Raw genomic sequence first — 20992 nt, 5'->3', positions numbered from 1 at the left:
AATCCCGAAAGGGACTTTGCATTCTTTCATGTGAGGAAGCTATCCAGCTAGCTTAACGGACGTTGGTGGTTCTATACTCATACAGTTGGCTGTTCGTGACTGAAATAAGGCACCGAAGGGAACCTGAGCTCTTCCTCCACCAGTAAAGCTGGAATGTCGCCATATGACCTATACCGTTGCGATGTGACGTAAATCCCAATCAAACAAACAGTAGTGATGGGGAGATGTAGGAAGGTAACACGCAAGACCATAACATATTTGGGAATGAGTATGAATTTTCAATTTAAAAGAAAAATGTTTAATTGAACTTGTCATATGAATAATATAAAGTATGTCAGGAAAATTATAACGGTCAGTTTGAACTGGGATATACGATTATCGTATGTCCCAGGTTTGAACTGAAAAGTAAATGTGACAACTGGAATATCATAGACACATAGTGCAATGGGCGATGAATGACAAAACCCATAGAGTTCTATGACCTAATGAGAAAATAAATAGCAGTATGCTACCAAAAGGCAGACAACAACAACAAAATGGCGTCAAAAAGAAAACCGGATTCGCAAGTTCCGTCAGAAGAAAGCGATCAGCTCCTGATTCGACCACTGTTAGATATTTTTTTATAGATTTGTACCCAGTATATAATTATATTTTATCAAAGAAAGAAATTATTTAATTCATTTTGTTTTGTTCGGGTTTGTAACATAATTTCGCGATGTTAAGATTATTTTGAAAGAGTCTTGAAATTAAAACAAAAAGTTATGTATGTGTACAGCTGTATGTTTATTTGATTCATAATCACATTTGATAGAAAACGCAAGACCAAGGAATTATCTAGTATTTTACAATTTAAAAAAAATCATAAAATAAAATAATTTGAATCACGGATTTATATTACAGGGATCGGACACTCCCAGTTAACCCTATATAAATGCTTAAATATCTTGTCGTGCACCCGATAAAGGTACATCGATCGATAATTTACTGGCGCGAAGCGTAAATGCCCGTTCGCAACGGATACCTACTTTACAAAATACCATATAGCTTTTTCATTTATTATCCGATTTTGTAAATTTAAAGTTTATTTTGAAGAAAAATACTTGGTTAATTCAAATATCTAATTTATTTTTTAAAGGTACAGTTTATCTGTCCGCAACGACGGTTAAAAAATTAACTTGACGAAATCCGCGGTAAATTTACATTTTTTTATATAAAAAGCAGGTATTTGAAATTTATTATTACGGTACCATAATACTTTCAGTTTCAAAACAAAAAAGAAGCCGATGTAAGTTATTCACAGATGATCAAAGATGCAATATTTAAGATTTGTTGGGTTATGTAGTCAAATTTATTAACACACAATTGTTTTACGGGTAATGTATTGCGGCCTTTACACCAGGGCTCATCCGGAAGGGCGATTCAGGCGATAACTTCGCCGTGTATATTCCAATTTCGCTCTCCCGATTGATCAAAGAGAAGTCAACATCGCCGATAAAATCTTAATTCCCAAATAGTAATTACTTAGCGATGTAAAGAGCAGAGATTGTATCCGCCCATATGACGACCGCTAATTATCATTATCCAATCACAGCGTCGCTTTATACTACCCTTCTACCTGTAAGCAAAGCGATAGACCGCCTACTCTAAACAGTAAATAATGAGAGCATCGACCCGAAACGGTATAATTGTGTGATAGTTTTGCGAGTTTAATACGGGATTTGGAAATAATTATAGATTGTTTTTTCCCGATTATCTAAACACGTGCAATCTTCCCTAATTGATATACACGATGCACTTCGATGGTGGGTTTTTAACCCGAGTAAAGGCGATGTGCAATGGACTTTTCACGGCTATCGTCAATTAAAAATAATCAATTTCATTAATGATCAGCGACCGGATTAAAAACTTAATCATAGTTTTGAATGATTTCAGTCTGTTAACATTTTTACTGTAAAATTGTTCTGTCGCTCACGTTATGGCTACAAGGCGAAATGCCGAAACCGAGCAACTTAAGAAAGTTACTGATTCTGATAGTTACACCTACGCGAAAATTTAAGAAAGCCAATTCGCAAAAATCTTGCGATTGGTATGCTGTAGACAGTGTAGAAATGCCAAATTTGACACAGTTTACGCACGTGGTCACGACATCCCGGTCGTATATCATGTAACGTATATAACAACAAAATTTGTCAGGAAAGAAGTGTTCTTTTTGTTTCAATATATATATTTGTTTTAATGTCGTAAATAAGAATTACTTATAAAGATATTACCGAAATTAACATTTCATGAAAATAAAGGGAGGTAATTAGAAATTAATTTTCTACAATTTCTCAGTCAAATTTTTCAATAAGAAATGAATGTATGTAATTTTAGTGATCAAATATAATGTGCACAAATGTTTGCAGCACATATTTTACATATTCTTTGATGTTTGAAAATTGTTTTATAAGCATAATTATATGCATATAAATGTGACAATACACCATTCAAGTACTTGAAAGAAATTTCTGTCACCAGAACAGAATAGAACAGATATTATTAATCAATATCCAATGTGACCTCGTCTTCTATAAAAAGTGAGGAAAGTAAAAAATATAAAATTGATTTTATCATCATATCTTTTCTTACACATTATTATCAACAAATCTACATGAAAGTATATAAACACATATTTAGAGAAAGCTTATAAATAGCTGATCAATAGATTATTTTTTTTATTCATATTTGCTGCTCAAAAACATTTAGATGCAATTGCCAGATCTACTATTAATTAATCTACTATTTATTAATACTACTATTAATTAATACTACTATTAATTAATACTACTATTAATTAATAAACTGTAGAAATATTATATGTGATGTTAATTGTGTTTATATTATAATTAAAGGATGTATAGCCATGCATGTTAATGCATACACATTGGGTTGTTTCCGTACTCCCTAATTTTCGCGAGGAAGTCACTTCTCCCTAAAATTTCCCCCCAGGATGAGCCCTGTTACACGTGAAGAAAATTTATTCATTTTTTAGTACAAAATATTGCCGAGATTGTCAATATTGCCATATTCATAGAATATTTAAATTTCATTCATCATTTATATCATTATTATTTTTTGTAAATCTGTTTTCAAATGTCGGTGCAGTGAAGTAGACAATCATCGTAACAGTAAAGTTCTCTCGTGTGGCTGTCTCGATTCCGGCCTTTTTAATGTCACTCGTATATTTTAATCCGTATATTTTAATTATTCTTTTTATTTGAATGCCTGTAGAAAGATATTTATTATACTTTTTAATGTAACGCTAGAAAAACAATAAAAATCTTTACAGTTTGAGTCAGTATTTTGCGAAATAAAAGTAACTGTTGATTATTTTTTACACATCGCTTAAACTTCTTTCAAGTTTAATTACTTTTGAAGGGGGGTAAGTGATAATTAAAAAACTTTATTTCCAAACTTTCATTACCAGGTTACATGTGATAATTGCAACACTCAAATCTTCAAAAACAAATATAATTTGAATGTATATTTTGTATATGCGCGGTCTTTAACTACAGTTCATGGCATATGTGGTAAGAAAATGATTCTGAAGAGGATATATATAAACACAATGTAAATCTATTTTCTTTATTAACATTTATAAATGAAATTGAAAATATACAACTAAATTTGTATAGTCCTTTCTCTGAAAAATGATGAAAATAAACATGTGATAAATAAATCATTTGACGTGAATTGTTTAGGATATCTTTGAAAAAATTATGTTTCAAAATAAAAAATAATATTATAAAACAGCTGCTCTCTATGCCAATAAAAGTTTCTTCCTTGCCAATCTAATGAATTCATCTATATAGGAATGCTTGTCTAGAATGATCCGAAAATATATTTAATACACTTAATAGTAGAATATTTACTATATTTATACTAATATACAGGTAATCAAATAAAAAATGTACAAATCATTTGGAAATAATTCACAGAAATAAAGACACATTTCAAACATGAATTTCTTTAAAAGTTTTTTAGCAATCAAGAAACGTTTTTTTTGCAATGCCATCATTAAACCATGTAAAAAATAATTATCTTATTCTGAATCGCGGTAATAATTCGTGCTTGAAGTAAAAGGGCGGCGAAGTGTAGAGAGTATGCCTAAACAATAGGCGAATATTTTTTAAATTAGGTACTTTTTAACTAAGCGTTGCAGCGTTCTATCAGCATATTTTCATATAATAATACTTAAGCGACACAAAATAATACTGTATCAATACATTCATATGTGTATAATTTTTCACAAAGCTGCAAAAACACCACATACTCCGGTGAAAATCTGTCATATTTCGTACTCCGCACGTTCCGCCATCTCATTCTGTCCACCTTTATCCGATTCCGCGCATGCGCGCGACGGGACTTTAAGCTAAACGAAAGTGTCCGATCCTTGTAATATAAATCCGTGTTTGAATTTAGAAATCTATTGAATTTCAAAGTAGATCTACTCATATATATATATATCAGTTATCACTGCTTTAACTGCTGCTTGATCAAAAGTTACAGGCTTGTTATAGTTTATGTGGGTCAAGCCTGATGTCTAATAGTTTTTTGCTCTTAAACGCGTAGCAGCAGTTTTTCTTGCGGAACATGCTATGTGTTTTTTAGCAATTACAATATATATGACATTTTGCCAAGAAGTAAAAATGTCAAAAAAGCAAAGGACTAAGTTCAAAGCTTAACATTCATTAGGGAGAGCATCATATTTGAATGTTCAGTCCTTGAAAAAGGCATAATTTCTCTGTGACAATTGATCTCAGACATGGAAAAAAATGGTCATATGTTTTTCACCATTGATTCAGAAATCATGTGGGGGTCAAGTTGTCAGTCACTTGTTAAGGAATTGTAATTACAGGGTAGTTATCCAGAGGAGCAGGCTAGGTAGATCGACAACCAAGATACAACTTAAAATATGTGTGAAATTGGCTTCCAGAAAAGCAAACAAAAGTTATTGAAATTAATTTAGGAGTTTTTTCATTATATTTCGTACTAACTACTTTGTATTCTATTATGTTTCCAGAGGTGCTGGACAAGAAGTTGGTCGGTCTTGTCACTTGTTGGAATTCAAGGGAAAGAAAATTATGGTGAGATCTCTAACATGCAGGTTTCTTGCTTTTTTATTTAAAGCAGTATGCCTCCACAGTGTTTTTTTTCACCAAAATATTCGGTGAAATTCGGCCCCATTCCCCCCTCAAAATAGTATGTTTTTTTCCCCTCTAAAAGCCGAAATTTCCCCCTCATATGGCAGCCAAAATTTGCCTGCAATGGATATCATTGTTTTTGCGTATAACTGCCGAAAAATGATTTATATTACGCCTGTAAGACTTACTCTTAAGCAAAGTTGTTTACAAATTGTTCCCGGGTATGTAAGGGGAGCTACTCACGGCGTCCCAACAAGTTTAACATGTGACTCTTTAAATTCTGCTGTCAATATTTTAGATCCGTATATTAAGAAAAAGCGACGTATTTTAAACTTGTGTTGCAAGAGTTGTTCCCCTTTTCTACTCACTGGAAAGAAAACAATGTCAAACAAAAGTAAATCTTACAGTGGTAAGTGATGTATTAAAATATGCATTGGATTCGTTTCTGTTTCTTCATTTGTGAAGAAATAAAATTCCCCCTCCTTTTGCATTTGTCCCCCTCCAAACGGCACGGACCTCCTTCCCCAAAAAGTGAGAAAAAAAACACTGCTCCAGATCCATGCTAATTGTCAATGTACTTAAAATTAAAATATTAGTGTAGCACAAAATACCCAAGAATTGCCCAAGTATGACACATATATTTACTATTAGTGAAAATATGGCTATAATATTTTATGTACAATGACTTTAAATATTACAGTCAGTTAAATGAAGAAACAATGAATTAAGACAAGCTGAATTATTTAAGTTCCAAAACAAAAGATTTCCTATAGCATAATTATAAATTTTATAAATCTTGAGAAAGCATCTAAATCAATTTCAAGTCATTGAGAAATTTTTTATTGCCTTTAAGTAAGTATATTGTATGATATTTTCAGCTCGACTGTGGTATTCATCCGGGATTAAATGGCTTTGCATCACTGCCTTTTCTTGACTTTGTAGACCTAGAAGAGATTGACCTCATTCTTGTTAGTCAGTAAGTAATCATTGATTACAAACAAATATTTCTGGAATTAAACAGGCAAAATGCTACAGGTGCTAATGTCATGGCTCTTACTAAGTTAAGATTTTTAAGTGAACTGAGATGTTATTTTTGTAGGTCCCAGGGTGAGCAAGAAAAAAACGGATAACACTTTTATTAGCCTACTTTATATTGCGTTAGTTTCTGAGGCATAATGTGCCTTTAAAAGAAATATTTAAGGTAAAGTTAAGTTAATTTTTCACTGGAGTGCACCTATTGTGAGAGCTATTAGAATAATTCAATATGTAGATCAGGTTTGTTTGTAATGAAAGTTTTCTAAAGCCTTGAAAAATTACCTAATGATATCTGGAGCAACGAATTATTTTTCAAAAGTTAATACATTGTACATGTATGTGATTGATTGGACTTTATCTATTCTTGTTATATTGCATGCTCCATTTGACAAAATTTTTGTTTTCTAATAGCTTTAATGGCCAACACTTTATTTGCTATTTTTGAAATTGTGCATGTATTTTTGTTGTTTTCTTGTTTTCTGTAGTAATGCAGATTTGATATGAAAAGACAGTGTTTAAAACATGTAAATGTAAAGCTATATACATACTACATTAAAAAAACAACAACCCAAAAACATTAAAACAACAATATGTTAATTTTCTTTTTAGCTCACCTGAGCTTGCTCAGGGTGAGCTTTTAGGATCGGTGAATGTCCGTCGTCCGTCGTCCGTCGTCCGTCCGGCCGTCCACAATTACTTGTGAACACTCTAGCGGTCGCATTTTTGCCGCAATCATCATCAAACTTGGTCAGGATGCTTATCTAGTTGAAAGCTCGGATGAGTTCGAACATGGGTCATCTCGGATGAAAAACTAGGTCACAAGAGCTAAAAATAGAAAAACCTTGTGAACACTCTAGAGGTCACATTTTTGACCCAATCATCATCAAACTTGGTCAGGATGTTTGTCTAGGTGATAGCTTGGATGAGTTCGAACATGGGTCATCTCGGATGAAAAAGTAGGTCACAGGAGCTATAAATAGAAAAACCTTGTGAACACTCTAGTGGTCACATTTTTGAACCAATCATCATCAAACTTGGTCAGAATGCTTGTCTAGTCAATTGCTTGGATGAGTTCGAACATGGGTCATCTCTGATGAAAAACTAGGTCACAGGAGCTAAAAATAGAAAAACCTTGTGAACACTCTAGTGGTCACATTTTTGACCCAATCATCATCAAACTTTGTCAGGATGCTTGTTTAGATAATAGCTCGGATGAGTTCGAATATGGGTCATCTCGGATGAAAAACTAGGTCACCGGAGCTATAAATAGAAAAACCTTGTGAACACTCTAGTGGTCACATTTTTGCATCAATCATCATCAAACTTGGTCAGGATGCTTATCTAGTTGATAGCTTGGATGAGTTCGAACATGGGTCATCTCGGATGAAAAAGTAGGTCACCAGAGCTAAAAATAGAAAAACCTTGTTAACACTTTAGCGGTCACATTTTTGCATCAATCATCATCAAACTTGATCAAGATGCTTGTCTAGGTGATAGCTCGGATGAGTTCGAACATGGATCATCTCGGATGAAAAACTAGGTCACAGGAGCTAAAAATAGAAAAACCTTGTTAACACTCTAGTGGTCACAATTTTGACTCAATTGTCATCAAACTTGGTCAGGAAACTTGTCTAGGTCATTGCATGGAATAAATCGAACATGGGACATTTCGGATGAAAAACTAGGTCACAGGAGCTAAAAATAGAAAAAATCTTGTTAACACTCTAGTGGCTACTGTTGTGATCCAAATATTCTGTTTAATTGGTCTGAAAGTTTGTTTTTGATGATTTCTAAGTCAAGATCGAACATGGGTCATCTTGGATGAAAAACTAGGTCACACCGCCCAAATATGGAAAAACCTTGTTAACATTCTAGTGGTCACATTTTCGACTCAATTATCATCAAACTTGGTCAGGATGTTTGTCTAGGTAATTGCTTGGATGAGTTCGAAATCGCATGTGAAACTAGGTCACCGGAGCTAAAAATAGAAAAATCTTGTTAACACTCTAGTTGCTACTGTTTTGATCCAAGTATCCTGGAAATTGGTCTGAAAGTTTGTTTTGATGATTTCTAGGTCAAGTTTGAATATGTGTCACCTGGGTAAAAAACTAGGTCGCACTGCTCAAATATGGATAATCCTTGTTAACACTGTAGTGGTCACATTTTTGACTCACCTGTCATGAGACTTGGTCAGAATGCTTGTCTAGGTAATTGTTTGGATGAGTTTGATAATTCAGGTGAGCGATCTAGGGCCATCATGGCCCTCTTGTTCATTCCAGCTTTCATTTGGACCATTGTGGAGGCCTGCCATATTTCCTGGAAAAGACAGGGTTCAAAGGTCGATGTTTTATGACTCATGCTTCAAAAGCTATTTATAGATGGCTTCTCTCAGATTATGTTAAAGTCAGGTGAGAGTTGTAGTTGAGTTGGAACTTTTTATTTTAGTACATTTGAAATTTCAACTTTTAAATGTAACTGAATGCTTTGATAGTTAAGAAGAAGAAAAAGAAAAAAGAATTACTTACTTTGGTGTGCATAGCTTCCTTGAAAACTGTGGATACAAAATTTGACCACAGAACTAGGGAATCAATGTTTAAGCTTAGTTGTGTTCATTTACATCAGTGCACGATTTTCTTGAAGATGCATTATCTTTTTGTTATGAATTGATGAATTTTTAAGAAGAACTAAACAGGGTAGTTAAAAATACAATCATACATGAAAATGTGTAAAAATCTTAGATTCTAAGTCAAATTTTGGGAAACAAAATTTATTTCACACTCAATTAAACTAACAATGAAACATAATTATATCAGGTTGTTTGTATGGACTGTGGGCTTAAATATTTCTCATTATTTTTTCCTTTAAAGGTCCTTCATGCCTCAGAAATGCTTTTTTTATTGCTTCGAACTTTTTCTTATTTTTGGTGATCTGTTATATATTCCAAAAGGTCACTCATTTGCCAAATACCTAAACCATGTCATGCTTTTATTGCCTTTTGGCAATTAGTGCTCTTGTAGTACTTGAATATTTTGTATGGTAGTCAAAATACTACTTTGTTTGCATTTTCTACTTTAATAACAAATAATTTCTTCATGTGATCAGCCACTTAAATGCTATAAAATCATTATTTAATCGCTATAAAACTTATGTAAGCCCTTTCTAAAGAAGGAAAAAATATTGGTTTCTTAGGCATAATGTGCCTTTAAGATACTATATCATGCATTGTTTGACTCTAATTCTGAGATTACTATATTTGTTTTCAGTAATATAGGAACAGATGACATGCTTTATACAGATAAAGATATAGAAAACAGTATGGACAAAATAGAAACTATCAACTTTCACCAGGTACACTTATCTCCCTTTATAATTGTCTTAGGCATATGGATATGTTCCAGAAATGTGTAATGGGCCATGTGAATCTGTCAATATGCATTAGGACAGTCCTTGGTTCTGGGTTTTAGACTGTTTTTTTTACCAATTAAAAATATTGCCTCATTGCAGAATGCCTCTGTAGCTAAATGTTTAGTACACCTTCAAAATGGGGGAAAGAATTATTTGAAATTTAATAATGAAATAATATATGTTTTATATTATCATAAATTAAAAGAGATTATTGGAGTTGACAATGCAGAAGAGTCTTGCATTTTGTTATACCAACATTGCATTGGGCAATGCCGTCTTTCTTGATACCTATAGAATGTTCCTAAGTTTATAAATCTGTACTACAAAACTTTTTGTTTTTCCTTTCTTGTAATTTTTCTAAATATATCAAGTTGAGGACAGCAATTGATTTTAGCATTATTGCTCTGTTTAAATAGTGTTGAAAATAATATGAAAACTTGAAAATTTTAACAGCATTATGTAAAATGTTAATCTAATTTACAGGAAGTAGATGTTGGAGGTGTGAAGTTTTGGTGCTACACTGCTGGTCATGTGTTAGGGGCTGCCATGTTTATGATCGAAATTGCTGGTGTAAAGGTAAATTCTACTGTTTGATTTTTTTTTAAGTTAACTTATGAAAAGTTCATATTTAACTAGGTTTACTATTGTGCTGTAACTTATGTGCTAAAATTAATTAATAAATTTCAGGTGTTGGAAGGGAGAAAATATTTTTGTGTTGCCTGTGAATAGACATCTGTAATAATTGTGAAAACATTCTCATTCTATTAATTAGAACCATCATTTGTAAACTTTGCATACTTAATGACATACTGAACCTTGAGATGACATACATTACTGAAATAGGACCTTGTACTTTTAAATGACCAATACCTTGAAGGTCAGATTTTAATCATTTATGAGATCTCACTGCAACTCTGTTATATGTCAACACATTAGGGACGAGGTCATTTACAGTATACAAATACATTTTACATTCTTCTTGCTTTAAACATCTTACAAAATGTAGATTGTGCTATTTAGTAAGTTGATCATGTAAGTTGTTTAATTTAAAGTAAAGGGAATATTCTACTGGATATTTTCAGGTATTATATACGGGGGATTTTTCATGTCAGGAAGACAGACATTTATGTTCAGCTGAAATACCTAATGTACACCCGGATGTTGTTATAACAGTAAGTAAAACCTATTTAACTCACCACAGTGTTGGAGCAGTACCTATAGACGCTTGCAGAAATCATGATCTCATATCAGAAAAATATAGCTTTTTTTTGTCAATTTCTTACATTTTTATGCCCCCACAAAGTGGGAGCATATAGCGTTGCACTTGTCCGTCCGTCCGTACATCCCGAAATCTTGTGAACGCAACTCCTCTTAAACCAGATAGCAGATTTTGCTTAAACTTTCAGGGATGAACAACCTTAATGTGTAGATGGTATTAAAGGAAGGAATTTTTGCTGCGACCAAATTTAATAGAATTATGGCCCTTTGTTGATTTTTTCACTATATACTCTGTAGAAATTTTGTGAGCGCTACTCCTCTTAAACCAGATGGCAGATTTTGCTTAAACTTCCAGGGATGAACAACCCTAATGTGAAGATGGTAGTAAAGGAAGGAATTTTCGATGCGACCAAATTTAACAGAATTATGGCCCTTTGTTGATTTTTCACTATATACTATGTAGAAATTTAGTGAACGCAACTTCTCTTAAACCGGATGGCAGATTTTGCTTAAACTTCCAGGGATGAACAACCTTAATGTGTAGATGTTAGTAAAGGAAGGAATTTTCGCTGCGACCAAATTTAACAGAATTATGGCCCTATGTTGATTTTTTCACTATATACTCTGTAGAAATTTTGTGAACGCAGCAACTCCTCTTAAACCGGATGGCAAATTTTGCTTAAACTTCCAGGGATGAACAACCTTAATGTGTAGATGGTTTTAAACAAAAGGAATTTTTGCGGCGACCAAATTTAAGAGAATTATGGCCCTTTGTTGATTTTTAGTTTTCAACTTGTGGCACATGTTGTCCAAAAAATATTTGACCTAGAGTCTTAAGATTGACAGAACAGTGGCGTGTGGGGGCATCCGTGTCCTATGGACACATTTCTAGTTCATTCTTTATCTTATATAAATTGGTGTGATGAGATGAATTAAACATTCTAAAGTTCATTCCATTGGGTGAAAAGGCTAGAGTTATGAAATGAATCATTCAAGCGCATTTTGCAGTATACACTGGAATACTAGTTTAGTTGGGTGCTCCAACACTTTTTTAGTTTCACTCAAGTAATATATACACTGCTTACCTGAGCCTTGTTTTAGCAGGTCGTTTCTATCAAAATTGGGCCATTGATACAGAATTTGAGATAAATAGTAAAAGATATGAAAATTTTGAATTTGGAAAATGATTTCAAACTATTACAGGGGATATTGAATGAGTGTAAGTTTAATACTGAATTTATTGAACGAGTTGAATAAAGTCATATTAAGCGAGCCTCTGGCAAGCTTAATATTTTTTCAATGAGTTCATTAAATTCAGTAATAAACTTAAACAAATTCAATATTCTATCAAGTCAAAAGATATGCATGGCTGTGCAATACCACGGGGTCGCAAAATCGGCATGGGTATGTGATAAACTAGTATTTTTTTTATGATTTTAATATTCAATGTAATAAACTTTTGTCCCATAGCCTTAATTAAAATGAAACATGGGTGACTTCAGTGGCTGACATGCTTTGTTCAAACGTCTTGCTTTCAGTTGTTGATGTGAATTCTGCTAAAGATATTGAAATTCTTAGGCTAGCCAGCTAGTTTTTGGAATATTAAAGGGACTCCACTGAGGGTTTCTGTCATGACAAAACTTGAAATATTTTTTCCCCAAGTATTACATACCATTTGAGGCAGGTCTTTACAAATATCTTGGATGCAAATTTTTCCAGGTTAATAATTTTTATGGTGCAGAATGAAGGAAAAATAAAAAAAGAATTGCAATCATTTTCACTCGAAACTAGCTAAAAATCATACAAAAAAAATCAATATTCAATTTAATTCTGAATAAATTCTATCATCCTTTACATACTTTTCCATTTTAAGTATTTCGCTTGATCTATATAAGAATTTCAAATTTAAAGTTTTAAGGCTTTTTGCCTTCAATGAAGCTCCTTTAATGACTCATATTTTTTGCCCTTGAATAATAAACATTGAGGAAACTTAGGGTAACTGGATATATTCCACTACATATAAAATAGTCATCAGATTCAAGCTCTACCAGTGTTTCTTTGTATTACTCCAGTACTGGTTATTCCCAGAAATGTTACTAGGGAATTTTCCAGTTTAGGGGTAAAATCAAAGATAAATTCATTTTAATAATTGCTGTCTTTCAATAACTTGCTTTTCCTGATACTTTTGTTTAATGTTGCCAAAAAAATTTACATGTATTTAATGTAAAAATGAAATAATTTAGGAGTCCACATATGGTACACATATACATGAAGATAGAGAAGATAGAGAGACAAGATTTACAGGGCTCGTACATGATATAGTTACACGTGGAGGGCGATGTCTTATACCAGTGTTTGCTCTTGGAAGAGCTCAGGAACTCCTGCTTATTCTAGGTAACTATGATATATACCATGTTCAAAAAGTACTATATACAGTATATTATATATCTATATCAATTTGAAAATAAGATCAGACTGAATCTCAGAATGGGGGAATAATGATATTTTATATACAGACCTGTCTTCCTATATGATTGTTTTTATAATTAAAGTTTACCCATGATGTTAAAAAGGACAGCTATCTGTATTGAGTAGCTTGGACAATTTTATAATATCTGATAATGAGAAATTATATGTATGTCATTTCAGAGCCAATTGTTAGAGTAACAAGTCTTTTGCATTTTGGCTGAAAAGTTCAGGAATATTGAAAACTGAACATGCTTCCATACTAGTATATAATTTCTATAAGTTTTCTTAGCCATATGTTTAGCTTTGTATAACATGTATAGAAGTTCTGTAAATATTTTTCAGATGAGTATTGGACCAATCATCCAGAGTTACACGATGTGCCGATATATTATGCATCGTCCCTTGCAAAGAAATGTATGAGTGTGTACCAGACCTATGTGAATGCCATGAACGATAAAATCAAGAAACAAATATCAATAAGCAACCCGTTTGTATTCAAACATATTTCAAATCTGAAGGTAATTGTTATATACATGCAATTTTAATTCTCATATGATAACTCTTTTTAATTTACATGGATTAAGGAATTGGAGTACATTACATTAACCTATTTGTATTATCACTTTGCTTAATGTTCTTATTCAATTTTCTTTTTGAAAAAAAAATTGTACATAATCCAACTGGGATATCAGTAAAGTGACAATATGCTCAGTTTTTTGATGTCGAGTTGAATTTGTAATGTATTTCGAAGGAGTCACTTTCGTGATTGACAAATAACCGATAAATGTTTAGGATAAAATATTAAAGCTACCTTAATTCTAAATAGACGGCCCCACTCTATTTTAAAAATTGAATGTTACTAATACATTTTGAACAATATTTATAAAAAATTTGGGATTGTTGATTATTTTTGCATATTGAGATATAGAAATGAACACAATTATGGCAAAATGGAATGTTATTTTGACATTTTCCAGTGCACTCAATATGTACATAATGAACATAACGTCACTTAAATAGGGCATCCATGGCAATGTGGTTGTGGTCCCTGAGTTCAAATCTCTTGCTTCTTGCTGCTATAGGTTTGAATAAAAGATTCTTTTATGTAAGGAAGTTTACCAGCTAGATTACTGAAGACCGATGGTTAAACTCTGTTGCCTGCTTGTGCCTGAAACAATTTACAGAGGGGCACATGACATCTTCCTCCACTAGTAAAGCTAGAAAGTCTCCATATGATCTTTAATAGGTTCATTGTGACACAGAAATCACAGAAAACTTCTTAAATCACCTCATGTTTTAACAAAGCATACATTTATTTATGCCAGCATTTTGTAACCCTGAACATCAGTTACTATGATATATACATTTGTTTGTGTTATATTGGATAGAGCATGGAGCATTTTGAGGATATAGGCCCGTCAGTAGTGCTAGCATCACCTGGTATGATGCAGAGTGGATTGTCAAGAGAATTGTTTGAAAACTGGTGTACAGATAAACGTAATGGTGTCATTATTGCTGGATATTGTGTAGAGGGAACACTGGCTAAGGTATGTCATACAGTGTATGTTAGATATTGTGTAGAGGGAACACTGGCTAAGGTATGTCATACTGTGTATGTTAAGTTCTGTACACCTCAAAATATGCAAAAATTAAAAAAATCTATCTAATAAATATAGATGAAGATCTTGAGAACTGGACAACTATTTGCAGTCTATGTAAAGCTTAATGCAAAATGTGGCCTTTTTTAAAGACCATATTTCTACCCTGTGAATTATTGTGTTAGGGATTTTTTCACACAATTTGTGGCATTTTATGTGATGTTGAATTTGTAGGTCCTCCTGCTAGATAAAATGACTTGACAATACCTTTTCAGTCACGGGACACTTAATAAATTTTCAAAGAAGCTGCATGTTATGCCAAATGTCAAGTTTTCCATCTATAAATTAGATTTACGTACAGTCGACTTTTACTCACTATTGAATGACATGAAATTTATATTTTGTTTGTGCCGATTTTAACTCGTGATTTAATTGATAACAAATGAATAATTTGGACGAAAAATAGGATTATGAATCATTGTATATTTAAAGCGAAGGATTTATGACACACCTTTTTTGTTAAAGCTTGATCAGATGTGATCTTGATTTTTGTCATTTCTATGCAGACTTTGACATAAAATCTTCAGCATCTATTCTTTATTAACATTGTATCATAATTCAGATGTAAAGTATGAGTAAGGGTCACTAGGGCAGGGGCAGTTGAGATCATCAACCTTAAATAAATTGTTTTTTCACTTCTTTGCTACGGGAACTGTAGAATTGTTTCATTGGAGGAAGATATCCAGCTACTTGTACCGCCTCCGTGGTCGAGGAGTTAGAGTTGATGACTTCTAATCCAGTTACCTCTCTGGCGTGGGTTCGATCCCCAGTAGATGCTTTGTTAGGGCGGAGGAAGGTAGTCTAGTACTGGTGTAACTCCAGGAACGAAGGTTAGGAAACTACCCGCCTATATGACTGAAATACTGTTGGAAAAAGGTGTAAAATGAAACAAACAAACAAATCAGCTACTTGTAGCTTAAGGGAAAAATGGTTTGGTGTTTCTACAAGGTACCAACTTGTGACTGAAAAAATTTAAATAAAGGAAGGCATTGTAAAAGTTTTGATTTATTAATTAGTTTTCTATATATATATATCAAGTTGTTGTGTTTTATTTTTTCTGCAGACGATATTATCAGAACCAGAAGAGATCATGACAATGGGTGGTCAGAAATTACCTCTAAAATGTTCCGTAGATTATATCTCGTTCTCTGCTCATACCGACTATAAACAGACTAGTGGATTTCTACGAACACTCAAACCTCCACATGTGGTAAGATGACCTTTTCTTACACAAAGTAGCAGTATATTTATAAGCAAGTGTTTTTAATTTTGTATCAGTAATCACTTATTGCTTTGTTTGATAAAAGCGTGTCATGGTTGTCCTACTATAAAATTGCCTCATTTTTTCTCCAATATCAGCTTTAGATTTGCTTTTCAATGACTTCATTCAGTACAACTACAAAGTTCATGTTACTCTATGACATTATAGAAAAGGAATGTAAACATTATTCACAAGCAATCTATCAACTTATTTTTAAGAAGAATACAGTCAGTAATACTTTCAATTGATAATTAGTGATTGAAGGAACACAGATCAATTAATATTTCCATGATCTTATGATAAAAATAGACTAACTACTAATTTCAGGTATTGGTGCACGGTGAACAGAATGAGATGGCGAGGTTAAAGGCGGCCTTGTTGAGAGAGTACGAGGATGATACAGAATACCAGATGCAGGTGCATAACCCCAGGAATACAGTTGCTGTAGAACTACACTTCCGAGGCGAGAAAATGGCAAAGGTGAGTAAATACATTGATATCTGTAAAAGTACACTTCCCAGGCAAGAATATGGACAAGGAGAGTACCTGTAGAACTACACTTCCGTGGCGAGAAAATGGCCAAGGTAATGTCTTGAAAACTATACTCCCGAAGCGAGAAAATGGCCAAGGTGAGTTCATACTTTGATACCTGTAGTACATACATTTATGTCTAAATGAACAACACTTCTGAGGCAAGAAAATGGCCATGGTAAGAACATAGTTCATACATGTGAAACTATGGTTCTAAGGTGAGAAAATGGCCATGGTTAGTACATACTTTGATACCTGTAGAACTACACTTTTGAGGCGAGAAGATGGTCAGGGTGAGAACATACATTCATGTCTCAAGAAGCTACACTTCCCATGCGAGAAAATGGCCAAAATGGGTGCATAGGTTAGTTTGTGTAGAACTAGTCTTAGTTATGAGGTGAAAAATGGTAAGGTTAAATAGTCCATATATTCATCGCTTTATAACTACAGTCTAAAGAGAAAAAATAACCAAGCTGAGATACATTTATGTAAGTAGAATTACACTTTTGACGTGAGATAAAGATAAATTTGGTAAGATTCAATTTGGTTTTTTTTGTAAGAAATATTTTAAATGTTCTTTGTCTGTAGATGTTCAGTGAAATAATTTAATATGTTTTTCATATTTCAGGTTGTTGGAAAATTGGCAGCTCAGAAACCAAAAGATGGAGATCAAATATCTGGAATACTTGTGAAAAGAAACTTTAATTACCATATAATGGACCCATCAGATCTCTCTAGTATGTATAAGCAATATTACCGTAGAAGCTTCAAGCATTATGTTCTTTGAATTATTGATAACATTTATTGCTTTCAATATTCCATTTCATTAGTTTTGATATTCAATTATTTTGACAGTCAACTCCTTAAATTTAATTGAATTTTGACATTTAACTATTTAAATGCTTTTATAAGTCATCTTACATTTTTGATATTCAACTTTGTAAACACATCTTTGACATTTAACTCTTCAAATTAATTTTGACATTCAACTAAAACACATTTTGATATTCAACTTGTTCACTAAAATTTTGATTTTCAACTTAAATAGATTAATATAAAACATTTCCAATGATGTCTATAATACTGCATGTTTATAACCTCGCTTTTCATTGGATAATTGTGATATTTATATAGTTTTATAAACACACCTGCTGTCAGTTTACAAAGAAAGAAGTTTGCTGTACTATAAATTTGTATAAATATTAATATAAATATTCCTGAAAGGTTATATGACCGTATATAAATGGTTAGCAATTTAATTTTAGCCACTTTTTCCAAACAACCATTTATATAGGGCCATATAACCTATAAAAAAACCTTTATAACTAATAATAGAACCATTGTTTCAGATTACACAGATTTAGCCATGAGTACAGTCACACAAAGGTTGAGTATAAAGTACACAGGTACCCAGGCGTTGTTACAGTACTACCTAAATCAGCTGGCCGGGGACGTAGAGAGGTTTGAATCTCAGAAAGATAGGACAGTGTTACGTGTGTTTAAAACAGTGAATGTTATATTAGAACATAAACTTGTTATAATAGAGTGGTTATCTAATCCAGTAACAGATATGTACGCCGATGCTGTGGTGACGGTAGTTCTGAGGGCTGAAACAGATCCATTAAGGCATAAAGGTAGGTATATATACTTATATTGATCAAAAGTGATACTTAAATTGAGTGTATTGACGTTTTTTGGCATGACAGGAAATATTTTTTTGACATTACATTTGACATTTGATGTAGTTGTGGACCAAAAACTTGTATGCAAAGTTTCATATCGTTTGGTCACTCAGTTTTTTTCAGAAAAAAAAAGAAATGTTTTAATTGTAAAAAATGGAGAATGAAGTGCTTAAATGCTAAATCAGAAATAATTTAAATTAACAATCCTCTTGTAATGTTATTCCATGTCAATAAGAATGGTTTCATTTTCCAATAAATTCTGTATTTTAAGAACTTTCTGTGTCATAGAACATGTGTGAAAGTTTTTTAGACCAGTCCTGAATTTCAGGATATTTAGACTCGAGAGCCCAATAAAACATTTCAAAAGTGCCATATTCTGGATATTATATGTTTTCATAAGCTTTTTAACCTTTTCCCTTATATAAGCGTGTTTCGACGGCTTTTTGCCCCCCCCCCCCTTTTTGAGGCCTCAAACAGTGAAAAAATGCCCTATTTAGGCCCCAAACACTGTCTTTCGTTTGAGAAATGTTGTTAAAAAAAGTGACCATTTTTTCGGCGCCGTCCCCCATCCAAATATTACATCAGGGGGTTGCCATAAGGGGGATGTGGCCCCTTCTGTTTGGGGGGTTTGAAGGGGGGCGGAGTCCCCCTCATCGCCAAGAAAATTTTGGACTTGTGAGAGGCTTAAAATGACCCCAGGTCGATCATAAGGTAACGTGTAACGGACGCTGAAAAGCCTTTGACTCTATCTCAATCCCTTGAGAAGTTGCATCACTTTGAAATAAATTTTGATGGCAAAAATCGAGGCAAAAAAGTGACTTTTGGCAATTTTGAGATGTCCCCTCGTTGCCATGGTAACAGGAAATTTAAGACTGAGCATGTCGTTACAAAGGCAATGGTCCAGTCAACATTTGTGCCAAGTTTGATTAGTATTGAAGCATTTTTCATAGTTTCATAGCAGTTTGAACTTGTAACAGGAGGCTTTTCAGTGAAAATGGCCATTTTTCACAATATGCTCATGGGGGAAAGGGTTAACGGCTAGTTAGTAAAACAATCAAGGTCTTTGATGAATTTTATTTACTTAATGTCTTTTAACAAACTGCTGTTTGTGGCAGCATGGGTGGTGGTTAACACATCAGACTAGTAATTTTTTAATCGCTAGCCACATGGGCTCAAATCCCATTGGGGGCAAGTCGTTGCTTCCTTGAGCAAGAAACTTTACTCATTGCTCATTACTGGTTGATTTCATGAATGGATTTGAAAGTGTTATCTATAAGCTTAAAGCTTCCTACACAATCGAACTAAAATAAATTCTGTATAAACTAAACTGCTGTTAATAAATGTGTTGTATGATACTTCATATTTGTAGCATTGCTTTTCATTGGATAATCATGACAATTAAATATAAATTGTTGCTATTAATTTATGAAGTTAATTTATTTTTTCTTAAATAAAGGAAGTTTGCTGTATTTTTAAATTGTTTTCAAGATTTTCGACAGGTTATATGGTCATATATGTTAACAGTTGTTTGTAATAAATCCCTGTTTTAGTGGCTTGGTTATATATGCAAACAACCATTTATATCAGGCCATATAACCTGTCAAAGACCTATATAACTAATGATATAAACTATTTCTTTAAATTATGTATTTCAGTTGTACCACAGGCTATCAAGGTAGATAAAAGTCACATACAGGAATGTTTACTTGAGATGTTGACGGACATGTTTGGCAAGGACTGTATCGGGAAACTGATAAAAGGAAACAACATATCTGTGACAGTCGATGATAAAGTGGCACTGGTCAATGTGGAAACAATGGTATGTCTTTACAAATACCAGCTTATTTAAAACCCATATTCACTGTAAGATCTGTAACTGTGTAGTTGAAGTGTACTTGCATGGGACATTTCTAGCAGTTACAGGAATTTACCCCTACAGATGGATTGATTTTTATGTGTATGAAATACATAAAGCCCGTATTTTTATGCAACAAAATTTAGTTATTGGGACCATTTATCAGTGTTACAGATATCCTGTCATACATGTATGTTAATATGCTGTCAATAAGTTATTTAAATTTTTCTAAAAGTTATCGAGGACAGGATTGTGTCATACATAGAACTATATTTGTAATCTTGTTTGGTTTCAGGATGTCAAGTGTGAAGACAGTGATTTACATTCAGTGATACAAACAGCAGTGTCCAAATTACATCAAGCCATCGCACCAGTAAAACCAATGTCCAGTCTGGTTCCCTCATCATCTTCATCACAGTTACCTACAGCCGGGGTCAAGCCATAGAAATTTTAAGGGAAAAAAAGCCTTGAAACTTCAACACATTTAACTATTGCTGGAGTGAAGTGATAGAGATAAAAGAAACTAGGAAATTGAATGCGTCAGTTTTGTTATCAATAGCATCATGTAACAAAGTTTATTTTATGTTACTGTACACTGTGCTAATTGGAGACGGCTTCTGTTGGACTTGCTTAATTTTGATGAATGGGACAGTAAAATGTTTAAATTTTGTAGTCCAAGTGCTTGCCACTCTGCG

The 20992-nt window shown here is 33.1% G+C and overlaps 1 protein-coding gene across 1 annotated transcript; it reads left to right on the top strand.

Moving 5' to 3' along the window:
- The first annotated feature begins 488 nt into the window (after positions 1 to 488).
- Positions 489 to 20747, top strand: LOC132758854 (cleavage and polyadenylation specificity factor subunit 3-like). Its single transcript, XM_060750556.1, has 16 exons — positions 489 to 607; positions 5063 to 5126; positions 6062 to 6159; positions 8498 to 8626; positions 9482 to 9566; positions 10107 to 10199; positions 10706 to 10795; positions 13085 to 13235; positions 13653 to 13828; positions 14699 to 14857; positions 16032 to 16178; positions 16557 to 16709; positions 17389 to 17497; positions 18110 to 18394; positions 20098 to 20261; positions 20593 to 20747. Exons 1-16 carry the CDS (start codon positions 537 to 539, stop codon positions 20740 to 20742), a joined length of 2124 nt encoding a protein of 707 aa, XP_060606539.1. The 5' UTR covers positions 489 to 536; the 3' UTR covers positions 20743 to 20747.
- The last annotated feature ends 245 nt before the right edge of the window (positions 20748 to 20992 follow it).

Source organism: Ruditapes philippinarum, unplaced genomic scaffold (genome assembly GCF_026571515.1).
Source record: "Ruditapes philippinarum isolate M1 unplaced genomic scaffold, ASM2657151v2 ctg1440_1_1_1_1, whole genome shotgun sequence".
In the NCBI taxonomy this organism is placed as follows: Eukaryota; Metazoa; Mollusca; class Bivalvia; order Venerida; family Veneridae; genus Ruditapes; species Ruditapes philippinarum.
Note: the sequence above shows the minus strand (reverse complement) of the source record. Positions and strands in the feature narration are given on the sequence as shown.

Coding starts and splice junctions, on each gene's coding strand:
- LOC132758854 (XM_060750556.1), top strand. CDS start 537: ATGGCGTCAAAAAGAAAACCGGATTCGCAAGTTCCGTCAGAAGAAAGC. Junction 10,200..10,705: donor TCGAAATTGCTGGTGTAAAG/GTAAATTCTACT, acceptor GGATATTTTCAG/GTATTATATACGGGGGATTT. Junction 16,710..17,388: donor GAGGCGAGAAAATGGCAAAG/GTGAGTAAATAC, acceptor TTCATATTTCAG/GTTGTTGGAAAATTGGCAGC.